At 37.5% G+C, this 26243-nt stretch overlaps 2 protein-coding genes, 1 long non-coding RNA gene and 1 pseudogene across 4 annotated transcripts; 3 read left to right on the forward strand and 1 right to left on the reverse strand.

The window, feature by feature from the left end:
- Positions 1-146: 146 nt before the first annotated feature.
- Positions 147-10954, forward strand: LOC145480817 (unconventional myosin-VI-like; annotated as a pseudogene). Its single transcript, XR_014048550.1, has 16 exons — positions 147-366; positions 476-545; positions 1825-1898; positions 2112-2241; positions 2840-2899; positions 3183-3228; positions 3571-3632; positions 4013-4110; positions 4588-4752; positions 5292-5472; positions 6252-6381; positions 6890-7047; positions 7632-7723; positions 7978-8050; positions 9074-9201; positions 9526-10954. The product of XR_014048550.1 is annotated as an unconventional myosin-VI-like (transcript).
- Positions 10955-16294: 5340 nt separating this feature from the next.
- LOC145480829 (uncharacterized) lies at positions 16295-18516 on the reverse strand. The gene is made up of 2 exons (XM_081459158.1): positions 17751-18516; positions 16295-17003 (listed from the first exon to the last, which is right to left on the reverse strand). Exons 1-2 carry the CDS (start codon positions 18369-18371, stop codon positions 16767-16769), a joined length of 858 nt encoding a protein of 285 aa, XP_081315284.1. The 5' UTR covers positions 18372-18516; the 3' UTR covers positions 16295-16766.
- A 55-nt stretch (positions 18517-18571) lies between these two features.
- LOC145480525 (uncharacterized) lies at positions 18572-21709 on the forward strand. Its single transcript, XM_081458766.1, has 6 exons — positions 18572-18608; positions 18759-18867; positions 19505-19617; positions 20150-20256; positions 21212-21285; positions 21679-21709. The coding sequence occupies exons 1-6, from the start codon at positions 18572-18574 to the stop codon at positions 21689-21691; spliced, it is 453 nt and encodes a 150-aa protein (XP_081314892.1). The 3' UTR covers positions 21692-21709.
- On the forward strand, positions 21307-24457 carry LOC145480835 (uncharacterized). The gene is made up of 2 exons (XR_014048556.1): positions 21307-21952; positions 22316-24457. It is a non-coding gene; the product is annotated as an uncharacterized LOC145480835 (long non-coding RNA).
- Positions 24458-26243: the final 1786 nt, after the last annotated feature.

Here is a 26243-nt window from a genome sequence, read left to right on the forward strand (position 1 = left end):
ATAAAGCAAGTTAGTGATACAATCAAGCCCGGCTTACTTTTAAGGGCTTGTAAAACACGATATGTCACAGAGAGCGTCTAGAAGTTCCTTGTTGCTATGACGTCATTCGGCTATTCACGTGACCACAAACGCGACCCGGCAAAAAATAAAGTCGCTTGGTTGGCGGTAAGCTACTTTCGCCGACGCATTAGAATACTTCCTATTTAATAAATTTGTATGTTCGTCGGTATTTCAAGGTTTTAGGACACCATGGATGGTGGAAAAAAAGTTTGGGTCCCTGACAACGAACATGGCTTTCGTCTGGGCGAAATCGTCGATCTTGGATCAGATACGATCACTGTTGAAGTGGATGGTGCTAAAGGGAAGGTTTGTGGAAAAGCTCTATGAAACCTCATTGTTTTCCACAGTTCATAGGGAAAGTGTTATTTCGTTTTAAATCATCAAGGTGAAGAATATTTGTGCACTCTTCCGTTAGGTCGTTACGGCTGCTTACGATCGAGTATTCCCGTCGGAGAAGGATAATACAAGAGACTTCGAAGACAACTGTGAGTTATATTTTTAAGTTTGGTAAGGCTCTGGGCAAATATTAAGCTTAATTTTATTTGAATTCGATCGAATCATAGACGATGAATCGCACGAAATACTAAATATATTTAAGCTTAAAACTGTAGATTATATGCGCCTAATTTCGTTAAGTGTAGATTTTTATCGGTACTAAGTTTCTTTATTCGAGGTAACCTTAAATTGTTTGTGAATATTAAAGTTCGGTTTGTTATCGCATTTTTCACTTTCATTTGAAGATCGTGGCAGATGTTTTGACGATATTCGCTCAAAATCAATGCTTCAGTAGCAAATGAATTTTTCCCTAATCTTTACTCATCGCACTGTCTCTTGCATTCACTAAAGATAACCGTGTATCCTCCTGTGCATATGAGATCATCTACTTCTCTGACACGGGCCGCTACAGTCCCTAATGACATGTTTTAGGAACATGTAAATTGAGTGAATTTATAGTTTGGAATATTTTTGTAAAAAGTTGATAAGATTTGGACCGCTGGTTAGACAATTTATTTAAGAAATAAAGAAGCCAAACTTGCTAAACCAAAACTAAAAAAAAAGTAAAACAAAATTCAAAAAATATCAACAATGGATATTTATCTTTACAGTCTAATTTTTCCCTTGACATGGTGGACCCCTCAGAAATGAATTCATTCAGAAATGTACACATGCATGGATGTGTACTTGTAATAAGATTACAAGATGTCAATGGTTCAAGCCTCTAATTTTTATAGATATACATTTCCCTTTCAAAAAGTCTTGACAATTGGAAGGTAGTGATGGGGTGGGGGGGGGGGGGGGACAAGGGAGAAGGAGGGGTAGGGGGTTAGAGAATGGTTGTCAAGGAGAATGGCCCTAAATGTGTAGCTGCCAGTATGATTCATAGCTTTGCAGTTTATTTTGCTTTCTTTTGTAGACGGGGATGTTTATCTGAAATTTGAGAAAAATACGTCAAAGTACCTCCCTGGCTGTGGTTTTTCAAAGGGTGAATAACACTGTTCACTGGACAACACACTATCTAGTAGATAGCATAGTTTGTTTTGTCGACACTTATCCATTGTATAAAGATTTGTCAAGTGGATAATGTTATCCACCCTTTGAACAACTGGGTCCTGTAGGAGAGCAATCAATTTTGGGGGCATGACCGCAAGAGATACAAACATGGGCTCTTTTGGTCCTGAGTGATATGTGACAGTGCTTTCTGAGAGGCCACATCCAGTAAAAACAAAAGAGATGATTGCTAAATACTGGTTAATTTTTTTACAGGTTCTTTGATGTTCCTCAATGAAGCCACATTACTGCACAACTTGAAAATTAGATACCAAAAAGACAAGATATATGTAAGTTTGAACTTTCTTTATACCACATAGTACATGTACGTGACTGCACTAGTTTTGATAGTATCTAAACTGAGGGATGTATCGAATTATGTGTGGGAAAGTACCATCCAAAGCCAGACCTGATAGCCTGGTGCATGTGACCAGATGTGTAAAATTAACATATACATGCAACTATTTATAAGTTTGATCATGGTTTTTGCGTTTATTTTACAGACCTATGTTGCTAACATCTTGCTCGCCGTCAACCCATATCATGAGGTAAAAGAACTTTACTCAAAGGAGAAAATTAAACAGTATCATGGAAAGTCGCTGGGTGTGTTACCGCCACATGTGTTTGCCATTGGTGAGGATTTCGTACTTCTTATAAATAAGTTTATAATAACATGTACCAGTTGAAAGTAAAAAGCCATGGACGTAATGCACGGCGTTCAGCTTTCAATGCAACGAGGTTTGAGAAATGTAAAAATTTATACAGAAAGCATAATATGTACTACTACTTTTGGCATTCTGAAATAACTGGTTTATGGTACTGGTACGCAGAGTTTTGCTTCGTATGTGTAGTACAGGGGTCCTAGCTTGCCCAGAAAGAGCTCAAACTCTCAATTTTAGAATCTTGAGTATCAGTGTGACACTCGGAACACTGTTTGTTTCTGCCTGATTATATTTTGGGAGGCAAAAATGCTGTTCTTTAGCAGGGGTGGATTTTTAAAAACAGGGGGGACCATATGCTTGCCTTAGTTCACTCCTTTAAAATCTGCCAATAAATGAAATAAACTCATGTTCCTGTATGCTGCAGGGCAGGTGTAGAATTTATTCAGGTAGGCTACATTGTACACTCTTCTCTGCTTCAAGTCATTCAAATGCTTTACAGCATCCTGGCGTGTTGTTGCACAGTTGGAAGTGGCACTACAAAAATTATAATTCTTTATTTTTTTTCTCAGGTGACAAGGCTTACAGAGACACGAGAGCATACAAGCAGAGTCAGTCTTTGATTGTCAGTGGTAGGTGGTCTTGTTTTGTTGTTGCAAGTTGTGTCCCTGACTGTGCGATCTTCAGGAATTAGGTGTCATGCTGGCTTTATTAGCACAATTATTTCTATAACTGTTGTTCAGTAATCTGTCTGTCCAGTGTTTCTATGTGTACAGTAGTTCTTCATTATTTGCTCAATCATGATATATGTACCAGGTTCACTTGCATGTACATAATTGTATACATTCTGTCTGCTTAAATAAATTTGCCAAACCCTGTTGATAATTATTGTTTTTCTTTTTTGTTCACTGACAGGTGAAAGTGGTGCTGGAAAAACAGAATCAACTAAGTATATTCTTAGGTGTGTGAATCAGAAGCATGTTTTAGAGAACTTGTAACCAGTTGACAGCTTGTAATAATAATACTCCTACAAGTACAATACATGTACCATGCAATTTATATCAGGGTTGTCAATAAGGGCTGTAACCCATAACACCTGCTACAGCTGAATATGTTTGATGGGGGGCCTTGATGTTACAGGTGAACTGGACTAAAGTCAATACAATTTACCTAAAAGGTAACAAGTTTATTACAAATTTGAAGATCAAGGCTACAGTTGAATCAAAACTTAATGACAACCCTGTATAAAGTTATTCTTGAACATAATATACACTGTACCTGCACATGTATGATATTATTACAGGTATCTGACAGAATCCTGGGGGTCAGGTGATCAAGGTCGCATTGAACAGAGGATTATTGAAGGTGCAGTTTGTGTCCGTAATAAACATAAAATAGAGAGTGTACGTTAATATTAAAGGTTTCAGAATTCTTTACTTTTTCTGGGGAGTATTTACTGCAGTTAGTGTTAAATAAATAAAATGTTCTAGTCTGAACAGTTAATGAATAATCAGATCAGTTAAAAGCATGGAGATTGAGTAAATTAGTGAAGATGCCAGTTTTGGTCAAAGGTGATGATGTCAGAAGTGAAACAAAGGCCAATGCTTGTCATGGCCAATTATAGCCAGCACAGGAACTAATGGGTTATTCATAAAGTGACTGCCTCCAGTCCAAAAACTCCCTTTTTAGTGGTGATCTTTATTTACTGGGCTAGAATTGGCCTAAGTTTCATCTTTTCTCAACAGCTAATCCCTTGCTCGAATCTTTTGGAAATGCCAAAACACTACGTAACATTAACAGCAGTAGGTTTGGGAAGTATGTGGAAGTTCACTTTAATGAAAAGGTATGGAAAAAAAAAAAAATCTAATATTAATAAAGGAGGCTGGTAACAGTTTCCAGCACTTTTCTAACAGCTGTGCTTTGAAGGATGAATACTATCTCTGTTTAACAGGTGATGATATGTACAATTATTCTTTAATCATTATGGTATCACACAAATGCCCAATCATAAGTTAACAGGTTGCGGTCATCCTTTTTATATAATAGGTTACCATAGCAACAATGCAACTTGTTGAAAACACCCTTAATATTAGCTTCGAGTGCTTATAACTCTAAAACAAGCTCTGTGACCGAATTTTTGGTATTGAATTGTGATACGCATGATAAGATGCAGCTTTTCACAGAGTTTAAAAAAATTCTGTGAAGGGGGTTCAGAGCCACCTTGAATTTTCGAAAATTTGATAAGCTTATCATCATTGTAGATGCTGAGTACAAAAACTTTTTATTTTTAAAATCTTTCTTTTTTCCTAATAATTAACAGGTCACAGTTGTTGGTGGGTTCATTTCACACTATCTTCTGGAGAAGTCTCGGATCTGCAAGCAAAGTAAAGGAGAGAGAAATTATCATGTGTTTTACAGACTCTGTGCAGGAGCACCTCAACAATTGAAATCCAAACTTGGAATAACAAAAGCAGAAGATTTTCTGGTAAGTTGAAAGCACAATATTTATTACGGAACATTTTTCACAGGGCCAGCAACCATGCAAATATATTGGAACGAAGGAAAGTGTAACTTGTATGTAACCATATGAAAAGAGTTCAAACTCCCACAGGATTGGTTTAGTACACCAACATGACTCTTTCATTGCTTTGCTACAGTTATACGGCTGCTGTGATGTCATGTGTGACATCTATTATATTTCTGTCTACAAAACTCATGTGATTATACTGTTGGGTCTGAGTGTCAGGTTCAAAGCTACTACATGTATCTCTGATTACATGTAGGTTATAGCAGCTAGTAGAGTCATGTAGATTCACAAGTCTCATGTATGCATGGAGTCCAGTTTCCTATTACTTGCACATTGTGCTTTTGATTGAACAGTATATACATTCAGGAAAATCTGAAATACTGTACATAGTAACAAAAGCATAGCTTGCTTGTGTAGGATGATGGCAAAGACATTGCATCAACTTTTTCACCAAGCCCTTCATGTGAATATTTTTCTTTTTTTTCCCCGTCTCATAGTACTTGAAACAAGGATCCATCAAAGACCCAAATCTTGATGACAAATCTGATTATCGCAGAATGGAGGAGTCCATGAACAAAGTGGGATTTTCAGAGGAGGAGAAAGCAAATATTTTCAAAGTGGTTGCTGCTGTGCTTCATGTTGGAAATATTGCCTTTGAGGACAGTGGAGACACTGAAGGTGGGCAGTGGCAAGTTTTGAACCTGTGTGATTCAAACTGGTGGTGAAAATGAACAAAATTAACAGATGGGGCCTGTTGACTTGAGAACTACAAGAAACAAATTTAATGGCAATCATATTTTACACAAATTAACTGTTCTGTAGTATGTTTGTAACTACCTGCACTTTTCTCGTCAATTTGTTTCAATCTGACAGGTGAAACATTTAGCATTACATGGCTCAGTGTATAATGTAACACTGTGTTCACTAGGCTATTAACTTCTAGTTGCAAACTGATAAATATATTCTTTTAAAAAGTGAGCTCCGCAGATTTTGTAGTAATTTTATTACATATGATACAAATAACATGAATTTTATAAGTCAAATTTTCTTTAATGTATACCCTCCCATAATTTGAGCTAATGAAATACAGTACAGGCCAAATGTAAGTTGACAGTCTTGACTCAAAACTTGATCCTTGATACTCGATCCTTTCGAGAATTGAGAATCGAGTTTCGAGGCTCAAGTTTCAAGTTTTGAGTATCGAGTTTTGAGACACTCTGTTGTTACTCTGAAATGAACGACAATTAACTCCACATCGAAAGAATTTCAACCGAGGAACAAAACAATCGATTTAAATAAGCCAACTGATTTACAAATGTAGAGTCGCTTACCGCCTCTAGAGTCGCGACTTGAGTGACTGTCAACTTACATTTGACCGGTACCTTATATGTACTTGTATTAATTTTATTTATTAAAATCTAATGTTTTCATTTTTTTCTTATTTAATATTTTTTCAGGTGGCTCGGTGGTGTCACCTAAAAGTACAAACTCTTTGAGTATCGCTGCACAGCTGTTGGATGTGTCACCTGAAGAGTTAAAGATGTCATTAACCACAAGAATGATGTCAGCTGGAGGGTCTCACATGAGGTCTGCTCAGCATCAACACCAAATATTGTCTGTATCATTTTAATTTGCTTTTAACCATTGACCACTAATCAAAATTAACACTGTAATCCATTAATCCATAATACAATATTAAACACATTTTAGAATGCTAGGTACCAGTTATTACCTCAGCACTATTGATGTTTAGAATTTTCAAATCTACATGTAATAAATTGTACATACAGTAAATGTAAGTTTTGCTTGCCTAACATTGTAAGTAATGCTTTAGCCATCAAAATAATTCACCTAGCTAGAAGCTATCGTTTCATCCTTTCACTACATACTACAATATTGTAACATAAACCCTCGTGGGTTTCAGCAGTAATCAATGTAAATAATATTGTGCTTGTTTATTAATTCTGTCACTGATGAGAATTAATACATTAATCTTAATTCAAATTGAACTAGTTTAATGTACATTTAACTCACACAATTTCTAGTTATTTAAGGCTTACTCTAACAGGTTTTTGCTGTTGTTTGTTTTTTGCAGAGTGCCGCTGAAACCAGAACAGGCTTGTGCTGCCCGAGATGCTTTGGCAAAAGCTCTTTACACCAAGCTGTTTGACCATATTGTCAGCCAGATTAACCAGTGCTTTCCTTTTAAGAATTCTTTCACTTTCATTGGTGTGTTGGACATTGCTGGCTTTGGTGAGTTTATTTAGTGATGTTGTCATCCCTTAATTTTTAGCCTTCTTAAATGATGTGATTGACTGAAAGCTATGTACAGTTTACTTTTAATTGTAATTTTAGCTTTTTAGCCTTTTTATTCCGTTTTTAATTTTGTCATGCACATTTGAACATTTTATGAAATTTGCACATTATAAATATTATTATTATTATTATTATTATTATTATTATTACAGCCCAAAAATAATGCTCACACAAGAACTTCTTTTTTGCATCTCCAAGGCGGCAACTTCTTGTGGCTACTTGCAAGTCATCTGCGCAAAAATTTAGCAGGCGCACGAACCTCATCATACTGTGGGGGAATGTCTGCCCCTCTGGTCTAATTCAGCTCAGTCCACAAGCATATTAATAAAGCTCAATTTTGTTTACCTAGTCTGAGTTGCAGGAAATGTACATTTGTGAATGTTCTGAAAGTGCAGATGTTAAGTGAAACATTGATGTCTGTGGGCTGGTCCATCCAGTTCTTCAAATATCATCAGCTAGCAGCAGTGTACTACTGCATAGGACTGTGGAGCAGTGCTAATGATTGTTTTCCTTTTGTACAGAATATTATGAATTCAACAGCTTTGAACAGTTTTGCATCAATTACTGCAATGAGAAACTCTAACAGCTTTTTAATGATAGGATTCTTAAACAAGTAAGTTTAGATATAAACAAGATATTGCAAGGGCATGAATTATTAGATGCCAGGTGGTACCTTGACCGGTCTACATGTGTTCGCACACAGCATCGTCATTGTCATTATCATCGTCAGTATCGTCATCATCAAAGTAACCTTCGTCATTTTCATCATTGTCATCCTCATTTCTTTTTCGATACATTGCTGTTTTATTTGAAGTTTTGTTTACCTGGAAGTGTGATGCAGTTTTTTCTCTCTTGTGCTAATAACAGGAGCAAGAGCTCTATGACAAGGAAGGTCTGGGAGTCAAAACTGTTACATTTGTTGACAATCAAGATTGCATTGGTGAGTTTACGCTCCAAAAAGTACAACACTCTCACTTTCCCACTTCCACCCAGCTCATTGTTTTACCCACACCCACTTCCATCCAGGTCATTGTTACCCACCCTTCCCCAGTTTTACCCAGGTCATTGTGTTACCCAACCCCCCCCCCCCCCCGACCCCACTTCCACCCAAGTCATTGTGTTAATCTCCACTTCCTCCACGGTCATTGTGTTACTCTCCACTTCCACCCAGGTCATTGTTTTACCCACACCCACTTCCATCCAAGTCATTGTGTTACTCTCCACTTCCTCCACGGTCATTGTGTTACTCTCCGCTTCCACCCAGGTCATTGTTTTACCCACACCTACTTCCATCCAAGTCATTGTTACCCACCCTCCCCCACTTCCACCCAGGTCATTGTGTTACCCACCTGCTTCTGCCCAGATCATTGTGCTACACTGTGTTGTGTTCTTAAGGAAGACAGTTTTAATTACTCTTGCACTATCATAGTGCCTCTCTGTAAGGTTAACCAACAAAAGGAATCTAGAATGGACTACATGTAGCAACCCATGCAAGGGGATTGCACTGTACACAGAACTTTTAATTGCCACTTACTGTGATATGGAAGGTCTGGGTCACTTCCATAGATGAAAATAAATACTGTGGGATACCAATTAAACTAGATAAATTAAACTAAGTACTCTGAAGAAGGCAGCAACGGCAAAAACGTTCTATATTTAGTATCAGGGTCAACGAATACTATTTCAGGCGATCAGTTAGTAGGGGAGCAGCACATGGAAAACAGAATTTGTAGAAGTAGGAAATTCCTTGGGATTTTTTTTTAGTGTTTCTTCTTTCACTGTTCTCCCTGCTTATCCTGTTTCTCATGCTGCTCTCCACCTAACTGAATGGTTACTTTGCACCAAGTGTCTTTTGCTGTCAGATCTAGAGAGTCCATTGTGTGGTCCATCCGAATTACACTTCTATTGTTTTACAAAATAAATAAGGATTACAATGTCCTTCAACTGTACCAATGCATTGCAGATCTGATTGAAGCCAAATAGACAGGAATCATAGACATTCTGGATGAAGAGAGCAAACTCCCTAAACCAACAGCAGAACACTTCACTCGGGAACTTCACCAGAAACACAAGAACCACTTCAGATTGGCGGTAAGTATTTGCTTCTGCGACTCCATACATGAGAATGTGTGATTTGTTGGGAGAATCTATTAGTGGACAATTTTCTGTATTGTTATCACCTTATTGTGTAACAATATTGTTAAATATTGTCAGGACAAATTGGATGTTGAAGCCCTAACTACATCTTCTGCCCGGTAATATTTCATAAAAGAACAAAGCCTTCACTTAAAACATAGATGAATTCTCAGTAGATGAATGAGTTGTGTTTATGAACAAACCTAAAAAGGTTGTAAATCAAACTATTCATAACTTTGTTTTAATACCAGATGGCCATTTTCTTGTCTCTCATTTCAGCTCCCGAGAAAGTCTCATTTAATCTACCACAAGAAAATGAGAGATGATGAGGGATTTCTTATTAGACATTTCGCCGGAGCTGTCTGCTATCAGACAGATAGCAAACCAAACCAAACCAAAGAAACAAACCATTTGCAACATTTAAAACACTTCCGTTTTGGCTTTCGCGCGAGACGCGAAAGAAAACCGCGCGAAAAAATTATCGCGCGAAATCCTTTAAATTATAGATTAATCTGTATACATAGTCTTTCGTAATAAGTTGTAGCTTTTATATTAAACTGTTAATGCCTGATGTATTTCCTGTGTTTTTAAATAAAGATGATGATGATGATGATGATGATGATGATGATGATGATGATGATGTTGGACGGGGGGAGGGGAAGGGGGGTTGAGGAGGGGGCGAGAAACGGGCCATTTCTCCTCGCAGATTTCTTTCGCGTCACGCACGACTGACTAAGCTAAAGAGGAACTACTCGTAGTCTATTTGCGAATCGCTGTCATATATTTTCCCGGGGCTTGTGGTGCCCACATGTATTACCCCTCATGAGAACCCGCAAGCCTTAGCAACTGGTTTTTTCCGGCGGCCATGGGTACACAAAAGTTACCCGATTACGCAATATAATACAATACAAGCGTTGATGGATCGCGCAATACGATGCTTCGGAGACCTTGGCAAACGAATGTAACGTATCATTCACACGTCACCGCTTGACAGATTTTGTCGAATCAATAAGAAATTCGATTCTCAAACTTTCATGGCAGATAGCTCTTCACTGCTGGACACTGTGCCAGTTACCTACTTTGGTCTGTACTTAATAAAGATATATGGACAGGCATTCAGACTGCAGGGAGCGAAAGAAGAGCGTAATGAAAAATTAATAGGGAATTAGCGCTGGTGTTTTTAACTTACGTGAATAGAAGGTACTATTTGAATAAATTAAAGGGAGTTATCGTCCTCTGATTTTAATTAGTGATCAGGCTTTTTTCCGAATGAAAGTCCCCGCTTTCGCTAGCAAAAAAGCGTTTAATCGCAGGTTAGTTTTCCTCACACCTAAAAAAGCAAAATATTACTCTGAGCGATATGACCGCAGCTGATTCGCGGCCGTGTATTCGTCCGTGTGTTGACCGACCCATGAATAAAGAAACATTTACCATATTTTCCCGCTGTCCGACCGGCTTTTGTAAAAAGGTAAGTTAGCGTCTATTTATTGGCTTGATGGAACGTTTGGTTTCTCGGGATCCCACATTTTCTGGCATGCGGTTTACTCCTTTAACACACGAGCGAGCGTAAAGGTGAAAAAATATTAACCTTGTTATCGTTAATATGGCTCGTACATGTAGAAGTACAACCAGCTCCACAATGGACATAACTGGATTTAACTTTATATGATACTGTTATCGTAAACTGGCGCCACGTTTGGATATATACAGCGGGATTTATCGACAGAAACATTGTCAGTGGCTTCTGGAGAGCATGTGAGCATGGAGTTACAGACAGTATTGCCTGCTTCGTTGGATCCAAAGAAGTCGTGGTTTGCGCTAAATTCGGCTTTGTGCAGTGGAAAACCTTCCAGGTTTTGTTCGTTTGGTCATTCTCGGGTATTTCCTGACGAATACCGTCAAATAGAGTTTGATGATCTTTTCGGAGACAATGGAGTTCCCGCCACCGCGAGTTGGTTCTCGGCCGACAGTCGACGAACAGAAAAGGTATACGTTGCCTCAGCCTTTGGCCTGGTGCTTGGAATCCTCCGCCAAAAGTCGCTGGACGAACTGTCATTTATCCATTCCGAAGACTTCCAAATGATCGTGTCGTGGATCAACGCGTTTACCGGTAATATGTCTGCATGTTTTCCGCCAGCTCCACCGAGTACACCGAGCCCGCCAAAACCAAAAAGCGCGCCATTTCCTGAAAACCAATTCCAACAAGACGTGTCGCCAAAACCAAAAAGCACGCCATTTCCCGAAAACCAATTCCAACAAGACGTCTCGCCGAAATCCGTGAAGAGGCCGAGGACCCTGAATGAACTCAAAACCAATGAAGACCTTTCTCCTGCCTTCAAAAAAAAAAATAATAATAATAAATACAGGAGACATCGATGAATGTGATAAACGAGACGACAAGAGTGTGTGAAAAGAATGGGGAATCGTTAAGCACTGTACTCGGAGAGTGCTGTTCTCTTTCAGGAAAAGCTGGCCACGACGCGCGGGAAGTCTTTAGGAGTGTTTTCGATTCCTTTCCCCAGGAGAAAGGTTTTCGAGTAGCTTTCTCGAAACTTATCTCGGAAGAGGCTTGCGACGAGAGAGTGAAATGTATGAAAGTCCCAGATTGGATATATTTGTTCTTCAAACTGAAGTCGAGGATTTCGGACTGTGCCTGGCAAGACTTGACAAACCTGACAAAATAAGGACGGACAGGGGTAAGTTGTACTCAGCCTTGTAAGCTTATTTATTGCCTTTACTGCTCTTTGTCCTTTGCTTTTCTTTGTCGAAATTGTAGGGATGGCCTTTATTTGATTGGGGGGGGGGGGGGGAGGGGGAGGGGATCCACTCAGCAAAAATTTTGGTGTCATATAGTTTTTCTTTCTTTCTTTTTTTTTTTTTGTATTTTATTGATATTTATATAAGTTTACAAATAAGAGTGACAATACCAATTGAAATTACATTTGCAGATAAAAGAAAGAAAAACTAAATAAACTAACGTGAGTACAGATGGAAAAAAAAACGAGGAATACTATTACTAATAAGACTACTTAAGAGGAAAATACTAATACACCCAAAATACTTACTATTTATATTAATGAATAAAAACTACGCTGATTTTTACTTTTTTAGAAGAAACTACATAGACTAACGCTAGTATAGATGAGGAAAAAAAGCAAGAAATACTGTTACTAACAACACTACTTGTAAGGAAAATACTAATATACAAAAAATACTTACTAATATATTAATAAAACTACGTCAATTGTTACATTTTTTAGGCTGCCGGCCTAAATACAATTATTTGTAATAAATTTCTTCCACTTGGCGTCATGAAATGTTCGCTTGCCATTAGAATCGGAAATAACCGTTTCGATATGATATACTGAGGAAACTTTTGCGAGAAAAATCTTTAATGACGGAGGAAATCCTTTATTTCGACAGGAGTAAATGTGTTGTTTTACTAAGATCAACAGATAGTTGAGAAGATAAAAGTCAACTTGTCTGTTCCAAAGTCCAAACATTTTGTCAACATCTGATAGTGCTTCGATTTTTATTTCTATCGTATTTAGCCAGTTAATTTAGTTCTCTCCAGAAACTGTCGGAATATTCACATTTTATTAGTAGATGTTCGATAGACTCACTTTCTTTTTTGCAGAAAGGGCACAGAGGCGAAGGTACTAGGCCAATTTTGTGGAAAAACTTGTTTGTCGCTAAATATCTATGTAATATCTTGTATTGGAATTCACGGGATCTAGAATCAATAGCTACTTTGAAGGGAATTCGATATATCTCTTCCCATTCCAGTGTCTCGCTGTATGTCTCTGTATACCTTAGCTGTGCAGTTGGTACACTCTCGTTCTTTGAGCGAACTTCGTTATAAATGCTCTTGGATATGACCTTATCCAAGTTTACATTGTGGCCATTTAGGTGTAACTGTGCGTTACTGGAAAACGTACAGTTTTGTGAAAAATTCTTGCAGGTTTTTAAATGTTGTCGCCACTGTGCAGGTAATGCGTCTATGATCGCCATTAGCTGAAACTTTTCTTTGGATGTAAGCGAAGAGCTTGTAATAATTTGAAACCTTGTGAATACTGCATTTTCTTTAGTCGTAAGATCCCCTAGTGAAATAATTTTTCTAAATAACTCTTCGTATAAAATGGACCTACCTTGTATACAAATAAACTTGTTGTTCCAAATCACTGTATTGTGTATTTCTTGACAAAGTGCTTGCTCAGTTAGTCTACTCGCGCATGAATATTCTGCAAAACATCGCAGACATTCTTCATAATAAATGGGTAAATTAATAGGCAATTTCTTTAAGTCAAAAGCACAGCGCAGAAGTAGTTTCGACCCCACATTTTTTAGGTAATGGGAAAGAATAATCTTCCAATTACTTTGTTGATCATCAGCAAATTTCTTGCAACACATGATCCTTTGGCTTTTAATAATCGATTCTACATGAGGCGCTTTTAGTCCACCTTTATCGATATCACTTACAAGTGATAAACGTTTGACTTTATCTTTTCCTTTCCAGATAAACTGGAAGAGTAATCTGTTGACTTCCATTACGGTATCTTTTTTGCACACAAACTAAACTGGCTCGGTACATGAACAATGGTGTCACAAACGTCTTTACAATCTGAATTCTTTCTAGAATGGTAAGGTCCCTCCACTTCCACCTTTGCAACTTTTCTTTAATGGATTTAACTTTTTTCTTTGACTTTCATTGTAAGTAAAGTAAACACCTAAAATTTTAACCGTGTCTTTAATTCGGATGTTTCTGGAGGAAATGACATCCATTGCTGCCAAGGAGACTTGATTACCCAAAAGCATACATTCAGTTTTTTCGGAGTTGATTTCAAGTCCAGAGCACTGACTAAACAAGTCAGTAGTGCAGAGAAGAGCTGCGAGAGATCTCCTGTTTCTTACAAAGGCAGTAACATCGTCGGCAAACATTTCAAGTTTAATTTCTTCCTTATCGACTTGAATCCCTTGGATATTGTTATTTTCACGCACGGAGATAGTAAGAATTTCAAGACAGATAATAAACAAATACGCTGATAGGGGGTCATCTTGTCTAACACCTCTCCGTATGTTGAATGGGCCCGTCGAAAAACCACCATTCATAACTGAACTTGTTATATTTTGATAAAAAGTCCTAGTCCAACGCACGAACATAAAACTTCTGTTAAGCGAATCAAACGCTTTTTTAAAATCAATTGCTAGCATAAAGCCTTTGATCTTTTTACGTTCAGTAAATTCTAAAATATCGTCAATACTTCTAACTGCGTCGAAGATAGACTTTCCTTTAACATAAGCATTTTGATTATGATGTATTATATCAGGTCAAACCTCCTGAAGTCTTCTTGCAATTGCTTTTGATCCAATCTTTGCATCCACATTTATTAACGAGATTGGTCTCCAATTGGAAATATGTCTTCTGTCTTTTCCTTTCTTTTCTATCAAAGTTATAATCGCTTGCTTTTGTGAATTTGATAACTCACCGTAGTCAAAAGCACAATTTAGACTTTCTACTAGAAGATTACCTAGAACACCCCAGAATGTTTTATAAAATTCTACAGTAAGTCCATCATTTCCTGGTGATTTGTTTTCTTTAAAAGATTGTAGGCTTTTAAAACATTCTTCCACCGTTAGCTTTCCTTCACAAGTAGCTGCTCTATCTGGTGAGAGTTTAGGAATTGCAGAATGTTGAAAAAAGGAATCTGCAAATTCTGGTAGGTTACTCTCGAGACCGTATAAATCTGTGTAAAAATCTTATTTTCTTTGGGTCTGAGCTTAAAGTTCCTTTTTTAGTAAAAACTTTACGGACACAACTTTTGGCCTTTTTGTGAGATTCTAAGCTTAGAAAGTACTTATTATTTTTTTCACCCTTCTCGTACCAGGACGCTCTCGAACGAATAATAGCTCCTTTCGAAAGGTAATCAAAATGTGCATCGTACTTACCTTGAAGAATTTCAAGCTGCTCAATATTTTCTGCTGACGGATCAGTAGAGCACTTTTCCTGGTACACTTTAAGAAGTGTTTCTATTTCTAGCAATTTGTCTTTTCTTAGCTGTGCTTTCCCTTTACTATATTTTATAGAAACTTGTCGGATTCTATATTTTATAAGATCCCAGAGCACTTTTTTGTCATTGACCTCTTTAAATTCCTCAATCCAAACGGGTACACTTTCACTAATAAGTTTTACATACTCGTCATCCTTAGTCAAACTAGAGTTGAATTTCCAATGAGATGGACCATGCTTTTGTTCTTCTATGCCATTAAAAATTAATGTAATTGCTAAATGATCTGACTTTATAGAAGGTATAATTTTAACTTCTTCGACTTCGTCTTGGCAGGTGTCGCTAATCAGCCAAAAATCTAGTCTTCTTTGGATCAAAGGTTTGGTTTGCTTCCAAGTAAACAGCCTCTCTTTCGGATTTCTTACTCTCCAGATATCAATCAAATCCAGATCCAAACAGATTTCTTCAAGAATCTTAACCGATTCTTTTTTTGCTGGTGAACCACCCAAACAGTCCAGACTTGAATCAAAAGTGACGTTGAAGTCACCTCCAATGATAACGTTTTGTTCAGCGCTTGTTATGATGTCGTCCAATTTTTCATATAAATCTTTAAAGTAAGTACATTGATGACGTACCTTATTTGGTGCATAGATGTTGGCAAAGACATATTTAACTCCTTGCACAGACGCATTCAAAATTATAAATCTACCGTTTTGGTCGCACTTGCAGGATTCTTCTTCAAAATCTAAATCATTTCTAACGAGTGTTATAACGCCGCAACTGTGATTTGATCCATGCGCGAAAAACATTTTCCCATTCATTGGGTTCTCCATATATTCTCGATTTCTACTGAACTGTACGTTTCTTGGAGGAAAATAATGTCTGCTTTTTGCTTATTCAACCAGATAAACAAAGCTTTCCTTTTTGCAAGCGAACGGATTCCACGTACGTTAAGCGAAAGAAGTTTAAAATGCACATTCGCCTTTTTGCTTGCCATTGTATAATTATTATTTGACTCAAATGAGCTGTTTCCAGACTGGCAGCTCCAAAAGAAAAGTCTACGCAGTATACATAGAAGCAATAACACATACACTCACTAAATAGACATTTTAAACACATATTAAAACAAAAAACTAAACTAATCAGATGGTAAAAGGGTCTCAAGATTAGAACCTTGGTTTGGACCCTTGGGACTTTGGACTTATTCAGCTATTGTTATAAATACAAAACAAAAATGTTAGGTGCTAATGAAAAAACTTTGGCGAATTAAATGTTTTGGTGTTTTTTTCCGTTAAATTTTGGTATGCAAGAATTTTATCGCAATTCTAATTACCATTTATATCGCAATATTAGCGGCACCAAAGCAAAGTTAAGACTTATAAATTGCCTATCAGTTGAGTGTTCTTATAGATAAAGATAGCCTAGCCTTATAAAGAGGTTTGGTGGCGCCTTAAACGATAAAAGCCGATCATCGGCTTTACAAGATAAAATGGAAATAAAGTCAATCAAAAGTTTTTACTCAGGAGTAGTTGATTGCTCGCTTGGTAGCAAGTACTCTGGTAATGTGTCTACAGAATATTTACCACTATTTATAATTAGGCTTTTACCTCTGAGTAGTACCTTAGCAATGTTTAGTTGTTTAGCTTTCCTAAAGGCAGCACGTAATTTAGCTCGGTCTTTAGCAGATTCTGGAGAGAGATCCTTGTCGATAAATACAGTCCGGAAACGGGCGCTCTTCAGCAATTCCTTTCTCTTAAGGTGGCTGAACACAGTTTTCAAGAACCTATGCTTAATTCACCATTACTCTTAAGCTATTTATGCTTTGGCGCTCGTTTTTTTGCTAGAGTCAAGGTTAACCACAGAAAAGTTTATTCTCGCATTTTGGCTAAGGTGTGTGCTGTTGCCATGGCTTAAAAAATGGTTTTGTTTATTTAAAAAAAATCCAGTCGTTAGATTTTTTTCATCTTTTGCCCACTACGAATTGACATTAAATCCCTTCTGTCAACACTGTTCTAATAAAATTTTGACATAGGCGATTTTCGTAATGCGCCGTAAATCGTTTTCACAGCATGTTCTGTATTATTAAAAATTCCCTATGTCAAAATTCAGATTTTTTGCGATAGATCATTCATGTGGTTTCTGAACTATATTTTTGCCAAATTTCTTGAAATTCTAACGACTGGATCGTCAGAAATCCGCAAGTTTCTGCAAAAGCAATCGGTCGCAATTTTTCGAGCAACTGCACATGCGCTGCATGTAACTGGGTTCTTTCGGTAACAAAGGGAAAGCTGAGAATTGCTGGTTTCTTTGCGTCGTTACCTTTTCTAATATATCTTTGTAATAAAAGACTAAAGCCATGAATACACTGCGTTCAATAATAGAGAAAAAATAGCACAGATAGTGCGGGTGTTGAGTAAATAAAATGATCGCTCTTTGCAATCGTTGTGCGCGCGCTCAATTGCATCAGCAAAAGCGCGCGCGAAAACTGTGTTCGGCCACCTTAAACCACACCGAATCGCAGTCCATACGCCATAGAAAACGGGCTAATATTGGTCGCGGGCGAGGTGGTCCCTGCATCTCTTCTTCATTCGATGTTGAAGGTGTTCGTGTGCCCACATTTGGCTTTCCTGTACGATGAACCGCATGAAATTTGACATCTGAAGGCGCTCCGAGCTCGGTCAAAACTTGCCTCAGCTTCTGAAAACATCCTTCGTTCGTCTCATTTGGTTCTTCTGGGATATTATAAAAACATAAATTTTCCCTTCTTGAGTAATCCTCCTGTTTTACCAGTCGACTCCTTAGGGTTTCGACCTTCTTCTCTAAAGTATCATTCTTTTTAGTGGTGCTGTCAAGTTGCTTTTTTAGGTCTTTGTTCTCTTCTTTGAGCAATCGAACTTCTTCCCATACGGTATTTAGAGATTTTGTTGTCTCGCCCAGTTCTTCTTTAACGGACTTGATATTGTCGTTTAGTTCAGTCTTTAAAGTTTCTATTTCATCGTAAATCTTTGTAAATCCATTTTCAATACGATTTTGGATGCTTAACAGCCTCTCAAGAATTTCGTCAGGCTCCCCGGTCGATGAACTTGAACCTTGTGGCCGCTTTTTTTCCTTCGGTGGCATCCTTAAAATCCAGGTCCAGCTACATCAGCCAAATATTTGTGTAGAAACAGTCCATCTAACCTTTTTGTTCACAGTGCATAACCAAAACTTCAGCTTACAAATCATTAAATCGCCATAGTTTGTGGAGATATCGAAGCAGTGAGCTCGACGCTCTACCCCTTTGATTAATGTGCAGAATTTATTCTCCATTTTTCCCATGCATGATTTTTCATGTCATTATTCCCCCAACAATTTCCCGTGTGTTTCACAAAAATTAATACAAAAATGATATGTCCATTAAATTGTTCCACCTCTATATATAGTTGACGTTGATGCCATACTACTTTTATTATGCCAGCATTCAGTGTTCTTTCAAGAATTTATGTGAAATTCTTTTTTATATTTTAGGTAAGGATCAAGTGACAGTTGGTGTTGTTCCCCTTGATACAAAACATCGATCTTCTCAAAGTGCCAAATCTGTCTATCCTCTGGCTATAGCCAATTGTGAAGAAAAGAGGTTTGTCAGTAATCATTGCTTTGTTGATATCTTATCTATTTAACAAATAGATTTCATTTGGCTATGCAACCATACTCTAAAATGCACAGATGATGCAAAAACATTATTTGAACAAAGGAATACCTGCCAAGCGGCATATATCTTCATTCTTATCGCGTTTTGTGACATTTCTGTCACTATCAGAGTACAGACCCATGACCAAAAGAGATACTAACTTCTGGACTTCTGCCTGAATGTACATTACAGAAATTACTGGTAGTAAGCTAAATAATAGTTGAAAACTTTGACATCTACCACAGTGTTTCCGATCCAGATAACATTGTTGTGACTAAACAGCTTAGAATAAACTACTGGTGGAGTTAACTCGGTGAATTGTAACATAAAACACAAAGTTAGAGAAAACCTTCCATTCCTTCCTGAAAGAGCAAAAACAATCTGAATTGCTGCTGCAAGTCCATTCCAGTGAACTGAAAAGCTTAGATGTCCAATCTCAGCATGAGTTTTAGACAGTTTCAGTTTTGTATTGATAAACAATAGGTAAGAGTCGAAACTTATCCTCAGTAAATGATTACAAAGCCTTATCCATACCCTTTTATTGTAAATTAAACTTGATGGTTTTTTGATATCTATTTTCAAGGAAAGACCTGAGAAACCTTTTTGTTAATCTCAACAAGTGCATTGAAGAAATTAAAAGAAATGGGATTTGGGTTGATGGCAAGCACTATCGTGTGCAATTCAAAGGAATGTATTGTTTAGTTATTTTGTAGTTTGTAACCATGTCGGATGTCAATAATTTTAAGTTGATAACATGACCGTCTTACTGAAATTTCTCCCAATTGCTAATTCAAAGACAATTTCAGGTGTAAGGTCAACTGACAACAAACTGATTGATGTTAGGCATGTGGCATGTCCATGATTATGTGAAATAGATGTGAACGTAAGAAAATTGCTTCTGTCAATCCTATTCAGTAAAGGTAAAAGTTGATTATAGCCATCTTGTGGGACATATAAACAGTAAAAACAAAAAAAATAATGTGAAATTAATGAGTGCAAAAGAAGAACAGTAAGTAGCCCAGGGCACTTGAGGAGCTGATTTGTACCTTGGCTCCTAATTAAATTCTGACTTTTGAAGCCTTTGGTTTCTTTGTAAATTGTCTTAGGGAACAGTCTTGCATTTGTTTGCCAGGATAAAAACACTGTAATTTGAATTCTTATGAGGAAAAAGAGCTTTAAAATTTTTAAAAATAAGGATAATGTTTAATTTATTTTATAGTAACTCTAGACTACAAGGGTTTGCTGCCAATACTGGCAAGACTGGAGGATGAAGACTTCATCCTTGGAGGGCAAGGGCTAGCTGTTGAGTTTTGCATTTTTTGTATGGCATTAAGGGTAAGGTTAATTTACCATTTATAAAACAGGCAATATAATATTATTGTTTAATAAATATGCAAAACTGATAGTTGGCTGGTGGAAATCCCAAAACAATAAATTTCCGAAAGGTCTAGATAGCAGCAGACATGTAAAGATTTTAAGGAGAACGACCAATTTTTTGAGTTTAAAAGACATGTTTCGACAGAACTTCTGTCATCTTCAGTTGAATGAATGATTACAACTCAAGATAAAGGAGGCTATCCATATTCAAAAAGAACTACCTTGCCTCAATCAGCAATTACACCATGTAAATCTAAAATTACCCGTTTAATTTACACCTCTTCACGTTCTGTTGTTACTATTTGTCTTAATTAGCATTTTTGCCTACTTATTATTCAACTTGCTTTGTAATCATTCATTCAACTGAAGATGACAGAAGTTCTGTCGAAAAATGTCTTTTAAACTCAAAAAATTGGTCGTTTTCCTTAAAAACAATAAATCTTTTGAGCATGCTTTTGGCATTTATTATGCAACAACTCAGGTGATGACTACATGTAGATCATGCTTTTAGCCTCAGGGATGTCTGTGCATCCCAATTTGTGAGGAAATTTGTAGACAATGCACCTAATCTCTTAAAATTGTATGGTTGAGTTAAACATGCATTCAATATGTCCACCTTTTAATTCTGACTAAAAGCCAGACCCTGAGTAGTCACTACTGTGACTAGATACATTAGCATTTCCATGCAGCTACCATGATAGGTAGGCGACAACCAGCTATATTATGACTGACTACTGCAATGAAGATTGCTGGCTTTTCAAAGTATGAAAATGACTAAAAGGCAGCAGCCAATGAATGCTATCTTGAGTATTTGGCCACTTCCTTTTTTTGTGTAGCCTTACTGCATCAAAGGTAATGACAGCTCTGTGCAATCCTGGTTAATGCTATCAACAATGTTTACGTTATTTCCTAGGCTTGTGATTGTGATTTAGGAAGGCATGAGGTTTGTCTTGAGCATTTCCTTCAAGTGAAAGCAAACATCGGCAGGTAACTATTAAATTAAAAAGATACAATGTGATTTGTGGTGGAAATCCACAGACTAGTTCTCTTATTCACCGTAAAGATTTATTTGTGATTTTAGAAATGCACATTTCTGTGGAGAGAGGGATTTAAACCAGAGTACCCTTGTGGCAATTAAGATGAGAACCATCAATAAATTCAACCCACAGAATTATGAGAACCTGGCCCTGCAAGTGTTATATTTTCTTTGTCTGCTTCGTTTCACATGATACGATTAAAAGACCAGTAGGTTTTACTTTTGCTTTCCCTCTTTCCTGTTTTTTTCTTTTTTTCTTTTCTTTTTTTTTTTTTTTTTTTTTGTGGTTTAATTGCTTTTGATTGATCTACATGTATGGCAGTGATCCTTTTACCTGTTTTTAGCTTTAAAGATTGAGAGATGACCTGACATGCCTACTTGATGAGGATTTGTCTTCTCTGTGTCTTTGTGCTTTGCATTGTGAGATGCGCAATACTGAGCAGATTTTGAAAAGTGTTGGTCTTCTGGCCTACGAAATTGGTTCTCTGCAAGAGTGTAATGATGAACTATCAAAGTATGGCCCAGAGAACTTCAAAGCAGACTGGATCATGGTAAAATTGAGACCTGGACAGCAAACAGCTCCTGGTAGAAACAACATTTCTTTTGCCTCTTGTTCAGGTCAGTTACACAGTATTACATATTATTAACCATTTATCGAAAGTGTACTTTCATCTTGAGAGAACCTTGCCTTAGAGACTAAAGGCAATTTTAAAAATGGCTTGTTTTGGGGTGTTACTTAATTTTGCTATGGGAGTGGGAGGTCATGGAGAAAAAAAAACATACCTTTCCTGATTTTTGTAAACTAGTTTAAAAAATGTTTGTAAGACAATCAGATCTGTCCCTTCAATTCAAATTGCCGTCATGAAATTTACCTGTTTTGTAGTCACAGTAATTTTTACCACTTCTCAACATGCATTGAAAGTTTAAATCACTGTAAGGCAAAAAATTGTAATATGTAATTTTTTTTCATTTTTTTTCCAGGAAGTTCTGGTACTGAACGTCAGTTCAAGAAAGACAAAACAGAAAAGGTTAAGTGACAAGAAGACAAAACAGAGAAGGTTCTTTTAGGAGCCCCCGCAGAAAAAAAAAATTAAAAATTAAAATAAAAATCCTGTAGGTCGAGCATTCGACATTGCACTCTGCAGGTAACAGACAAAACGGCCCCTTTTAGTAGCCACCACATACAACCAAAGTTATGATCAACGATGGACTGGGAGAAATTTATTTGGTTTGAGTGAGGAGGATTTTTTAATGCCATGGTGTCTAGAACTCCTAAGTGCTTTTTGACAATGCAACACAAACACTAGCTGGCACGCCCGTGACTCTGTGAGTTAGATGCCATGGCATTATGAAATCACCTTGATTCTAATAAAGGGTTGATTTTTTCAGTCTGAACTTGTGGGTCTTTGATAATGCCATGGTGTCTAGAACTCCTAAGTGCTTTTTGATAATGCAACAGAAACACTAGGTGGCACGCCCGTGACTCTGTGAGTTAGATGCCATGGCACTATGAAATCACCTTGATTCGATCAGGAGCCATTATCGGGGACGGAGACCGTAAGCGCGCGCCATTTCAAGTATTGGGGTTGTCCCCGTGATATGGGACATTAAGGTGGCCGAACACAGTTTTCGCGCGCGCTTTTGCTGATGCAATTGAGCGCGCGCACAACGATTGCAAAGAGCGATCATTTTATTTACTCAACACCCGCACTATCTGTGCTATTTTTTCTCTATTATTGAACGCAGTGTATTGATGGCTTTAGTCTTTTATTACAAAGATATGTTAGAAAAGGTAACGACGCAAAGAAACCAGCAATTCTCAGCTTTCTCTTTGTTACCGAAAGAACCCAGTTAAATGCAGCGCATGCGCGGTTGCTCGAAAAATTGAGACCGATTGCTTTTGAAGAAACTTGCGGATTTCTGACGATCCAGTCGTTAGAATTTCAAGAAATTTGGCAAAAAAATAGTTCAGAAACCACGTGAATGATCTATCGCAAAAAATCTGGATTTTGACATAGGGAATTTTTAATAATACAGAACATGCGGTGAAAACGATTTACGGCGAATTACGAAAATCGCCTATGTCAAAATTTTATTAGAACAGTGTTGACAGAAGGGATTTAATGTCAATTCGTAGTGGGCAAAAGATGAAAAAAATCTAACGACTGGATTTTATTTAAATAAACAAAAATCATTTTTTAAGCCTTGTTTTTAACCAGCCCCGTTGCCATGGCAACAGTACACACCTTAGCCAAAATGCGAGAATAAACTTTTCTGTGGTTAACCTTGACTCTTGCAAAAAAGGAGAGCCAAAGTATAAATAGCTTAAAAGTAATGGTGAATTAAGCATAGGCTCTTGAAAACTGTGTTCGGCCACCTTAATTCTATTTTTAGAACAAATTGCGCCATCACCTGCGGCACACACGCGTGTATGCTGCGAGGATTTTTGCGGATGTCGCGCGGGGGAAATGCCGTCCGAAATTCCCGAAATGTTTCATGTTTTTGCCCCACAACTCAACGCGTTTACGTCTGTTGGAGTTTTGCTTAAGTATTTTCGTCGTAAGCTGCTCCAGTTTGAGTGAAGTAAGACAGTGTCGAATTTAGGTATGTTCCGCTGTAAGCTTATATATATCGCTGACCAAGTTGTGTTCCGACTGATGCTTCTTTTACATGAGCTGTACATTACTCCACTTTGAATTTCACTTATGTTGAAGATTAACAGCTTTTCCATTACACAGCAAAAAACTAGCTGGATATATTTAGATATAGCAGAGCTTCAGGACTTCATAGTTTCATAGCCCCTCTTGCCACACGCTTGCGAGGAATTTGTCAGTCTATCGCGACCGAAAAGTAAAACAAAATAATTGCTAGTTTGAGTTTCGCTTGAATTGTAAGCAACGCTTGATGTTTCATCGAGGCTTAATAACTTTACGTCCGTAGATACTGCTCAGTTTTATTCGTGTAAAAATCCAGTAAATTTTCTGTTGTCGATGAATGAGAGCGCCCGCCGATGCGTGTTTTGCACAGTCAGTAAACATGACAAATTGTACTTCCGCCGCACTTTCGTGTGAAAGCGTACATCGAACTCAAACAATAACTCTATAGTTTTTAAATATGTTTAAGATTGATAAATGTTTGAGAACATATTAAAAGCTAAGCTGAAAATATGAGAATAAAGCAGAAACAATCAGCAAAGTTACGATGACGCTTTCTTTCATCAACTTGGAATAACGATTTCGATTTTGTTGATCGAGTTATAAAAACTCCTTTCATTTTCGCAGTGTAAAACTTCACTATGCTTATGTTGAAGAAACACACATGATGTTAGTAGCCTTTTTTGGATTCGTGAAATTTGTTGCAGCATCTCAACACAAAAGATAACGAAAGAAGTCTTTGTCAAGATTTGTTGACGATTGAAAACACCGACTCGGACTTGAAAGTGCACGAGCTGCACTATGCAAATGAGCTAATTGTACGCGTCAGACTTCCCTTTCAAAAACCTTTGCAAACTCACCAAACAAGCAGAGACAATAAGAAACCATCAAAACAGGATTTGGTTATGATTAAACATTGTCTGAGAAACTCACAAATTAACTCGATACAAGAGTAGAGAGTTTTCTTGCTATATTCTTAAGCATATGCGTGAGCTTACAACTAGCGTTAGCAGATCTTATTATTCATTCCCAGCGCGAGATTGAAGTCTTGTTTTCGACCCTGAAAAACCCACCTTTTCCGTTAGCTCAGAGCATTAAACTACATATAAGCGCCCTGGTTCGTATTCCCTGCCTTATTCCCTGCCATCGCTGTGAAAAATACGCAAGAGAATCTCTAACTCTCACCATTTGATCACGCAACGTGACAACATCCACGCGAGAGCCCCTGACATGTGCGTGAATCCGCGCGGATATATGACGTCAGGATGGCGCAGTTTGTTCTAAAAATAGAAAAATTGTCCCATATCATAGGTGCGCGCGAATCCCGAGACTTGCGGTCTCCGTCCCCGATTATGGCTCCTGCTTGATTCTAATAAAGGGTTTGTTTTTTCAGTCTGAACTTGTGGGTCTTTGATAATGCCATGGTGTCTAGAACTTCTAAGTGCTTTTTGATAATGCAACAGAAACACTAGGTGGCACGCCCGTGACTCTGTGAGTTATACGCCATGGCATTATGAAATCACCTTCATTCTAATAAAAGGGCTTATTTTTTCAGTCGGAATTTGTGGGTCTTTGATAATGCCATGGTGTCTAGAACTTCTAAGTGCTTTTTACCAATGCAACAGAAACACTAGGTGGCAATTATGAATGTGGAAATAGAGGAAACAAAAAGCAATATTCGTTGCAAAACCATGTTCATGTATCCACCCCTAGATGTATAGTTAGCTAATTACAGAAAACAGTTCGCAGACATAAAATTTAATACGCAAAACGTTTCTGACGTACAGAATGGCCTCTGATGATTATTGAAGATTTAAACTAATGGATGGTTTCTCTTGTTATCACGTCGTTGCTACAACTCATACTTAAACAAGAAGATCTTTAAGATCTTACAACCGCGCTTTTAAATGTTAACTGTTTTGGTAGCATGAGTGACTCGAAGAAAAAAAACGACAAAAAAAAAAAGAAACCTATTTCCAGCAATTTTGTCACACCGGAAGCTGAGAAAATTACTCTGTTTCCCGGCCATCATTTTTCAGCTCTTTTCGTCATATCCCCCCTCGGGAGGCTTTTGTAAAGTTAGCGAATTAGTATGCAAGCCACCGTAGTGGTGATTGCTGTCGGCGAAATGTTTATTTGCTAAAAAACGTTGCGGGCAAATCTTTCGGAGATGGAGGTCAGGACATTTGTAAGGATACAGAAAGTAATTTGGGACCAGTTACTGGCTTGTAAGGCTGAAATTATCCAGAAGTAAG

The sequence above is a fragment of the Orbicella franksi genome, chromosome 3, assembly GCF_964199315.1.
Source record: "Orbicella franksi chromosome 3, jaOrbFran1.1, whole genome shotgun sequence".
NCBI lineage: Eukaryota > Metazoa > Cnidaria > Anthozoa > Scleractinia > Merulinidae > Orbicella > Orbicella franksi.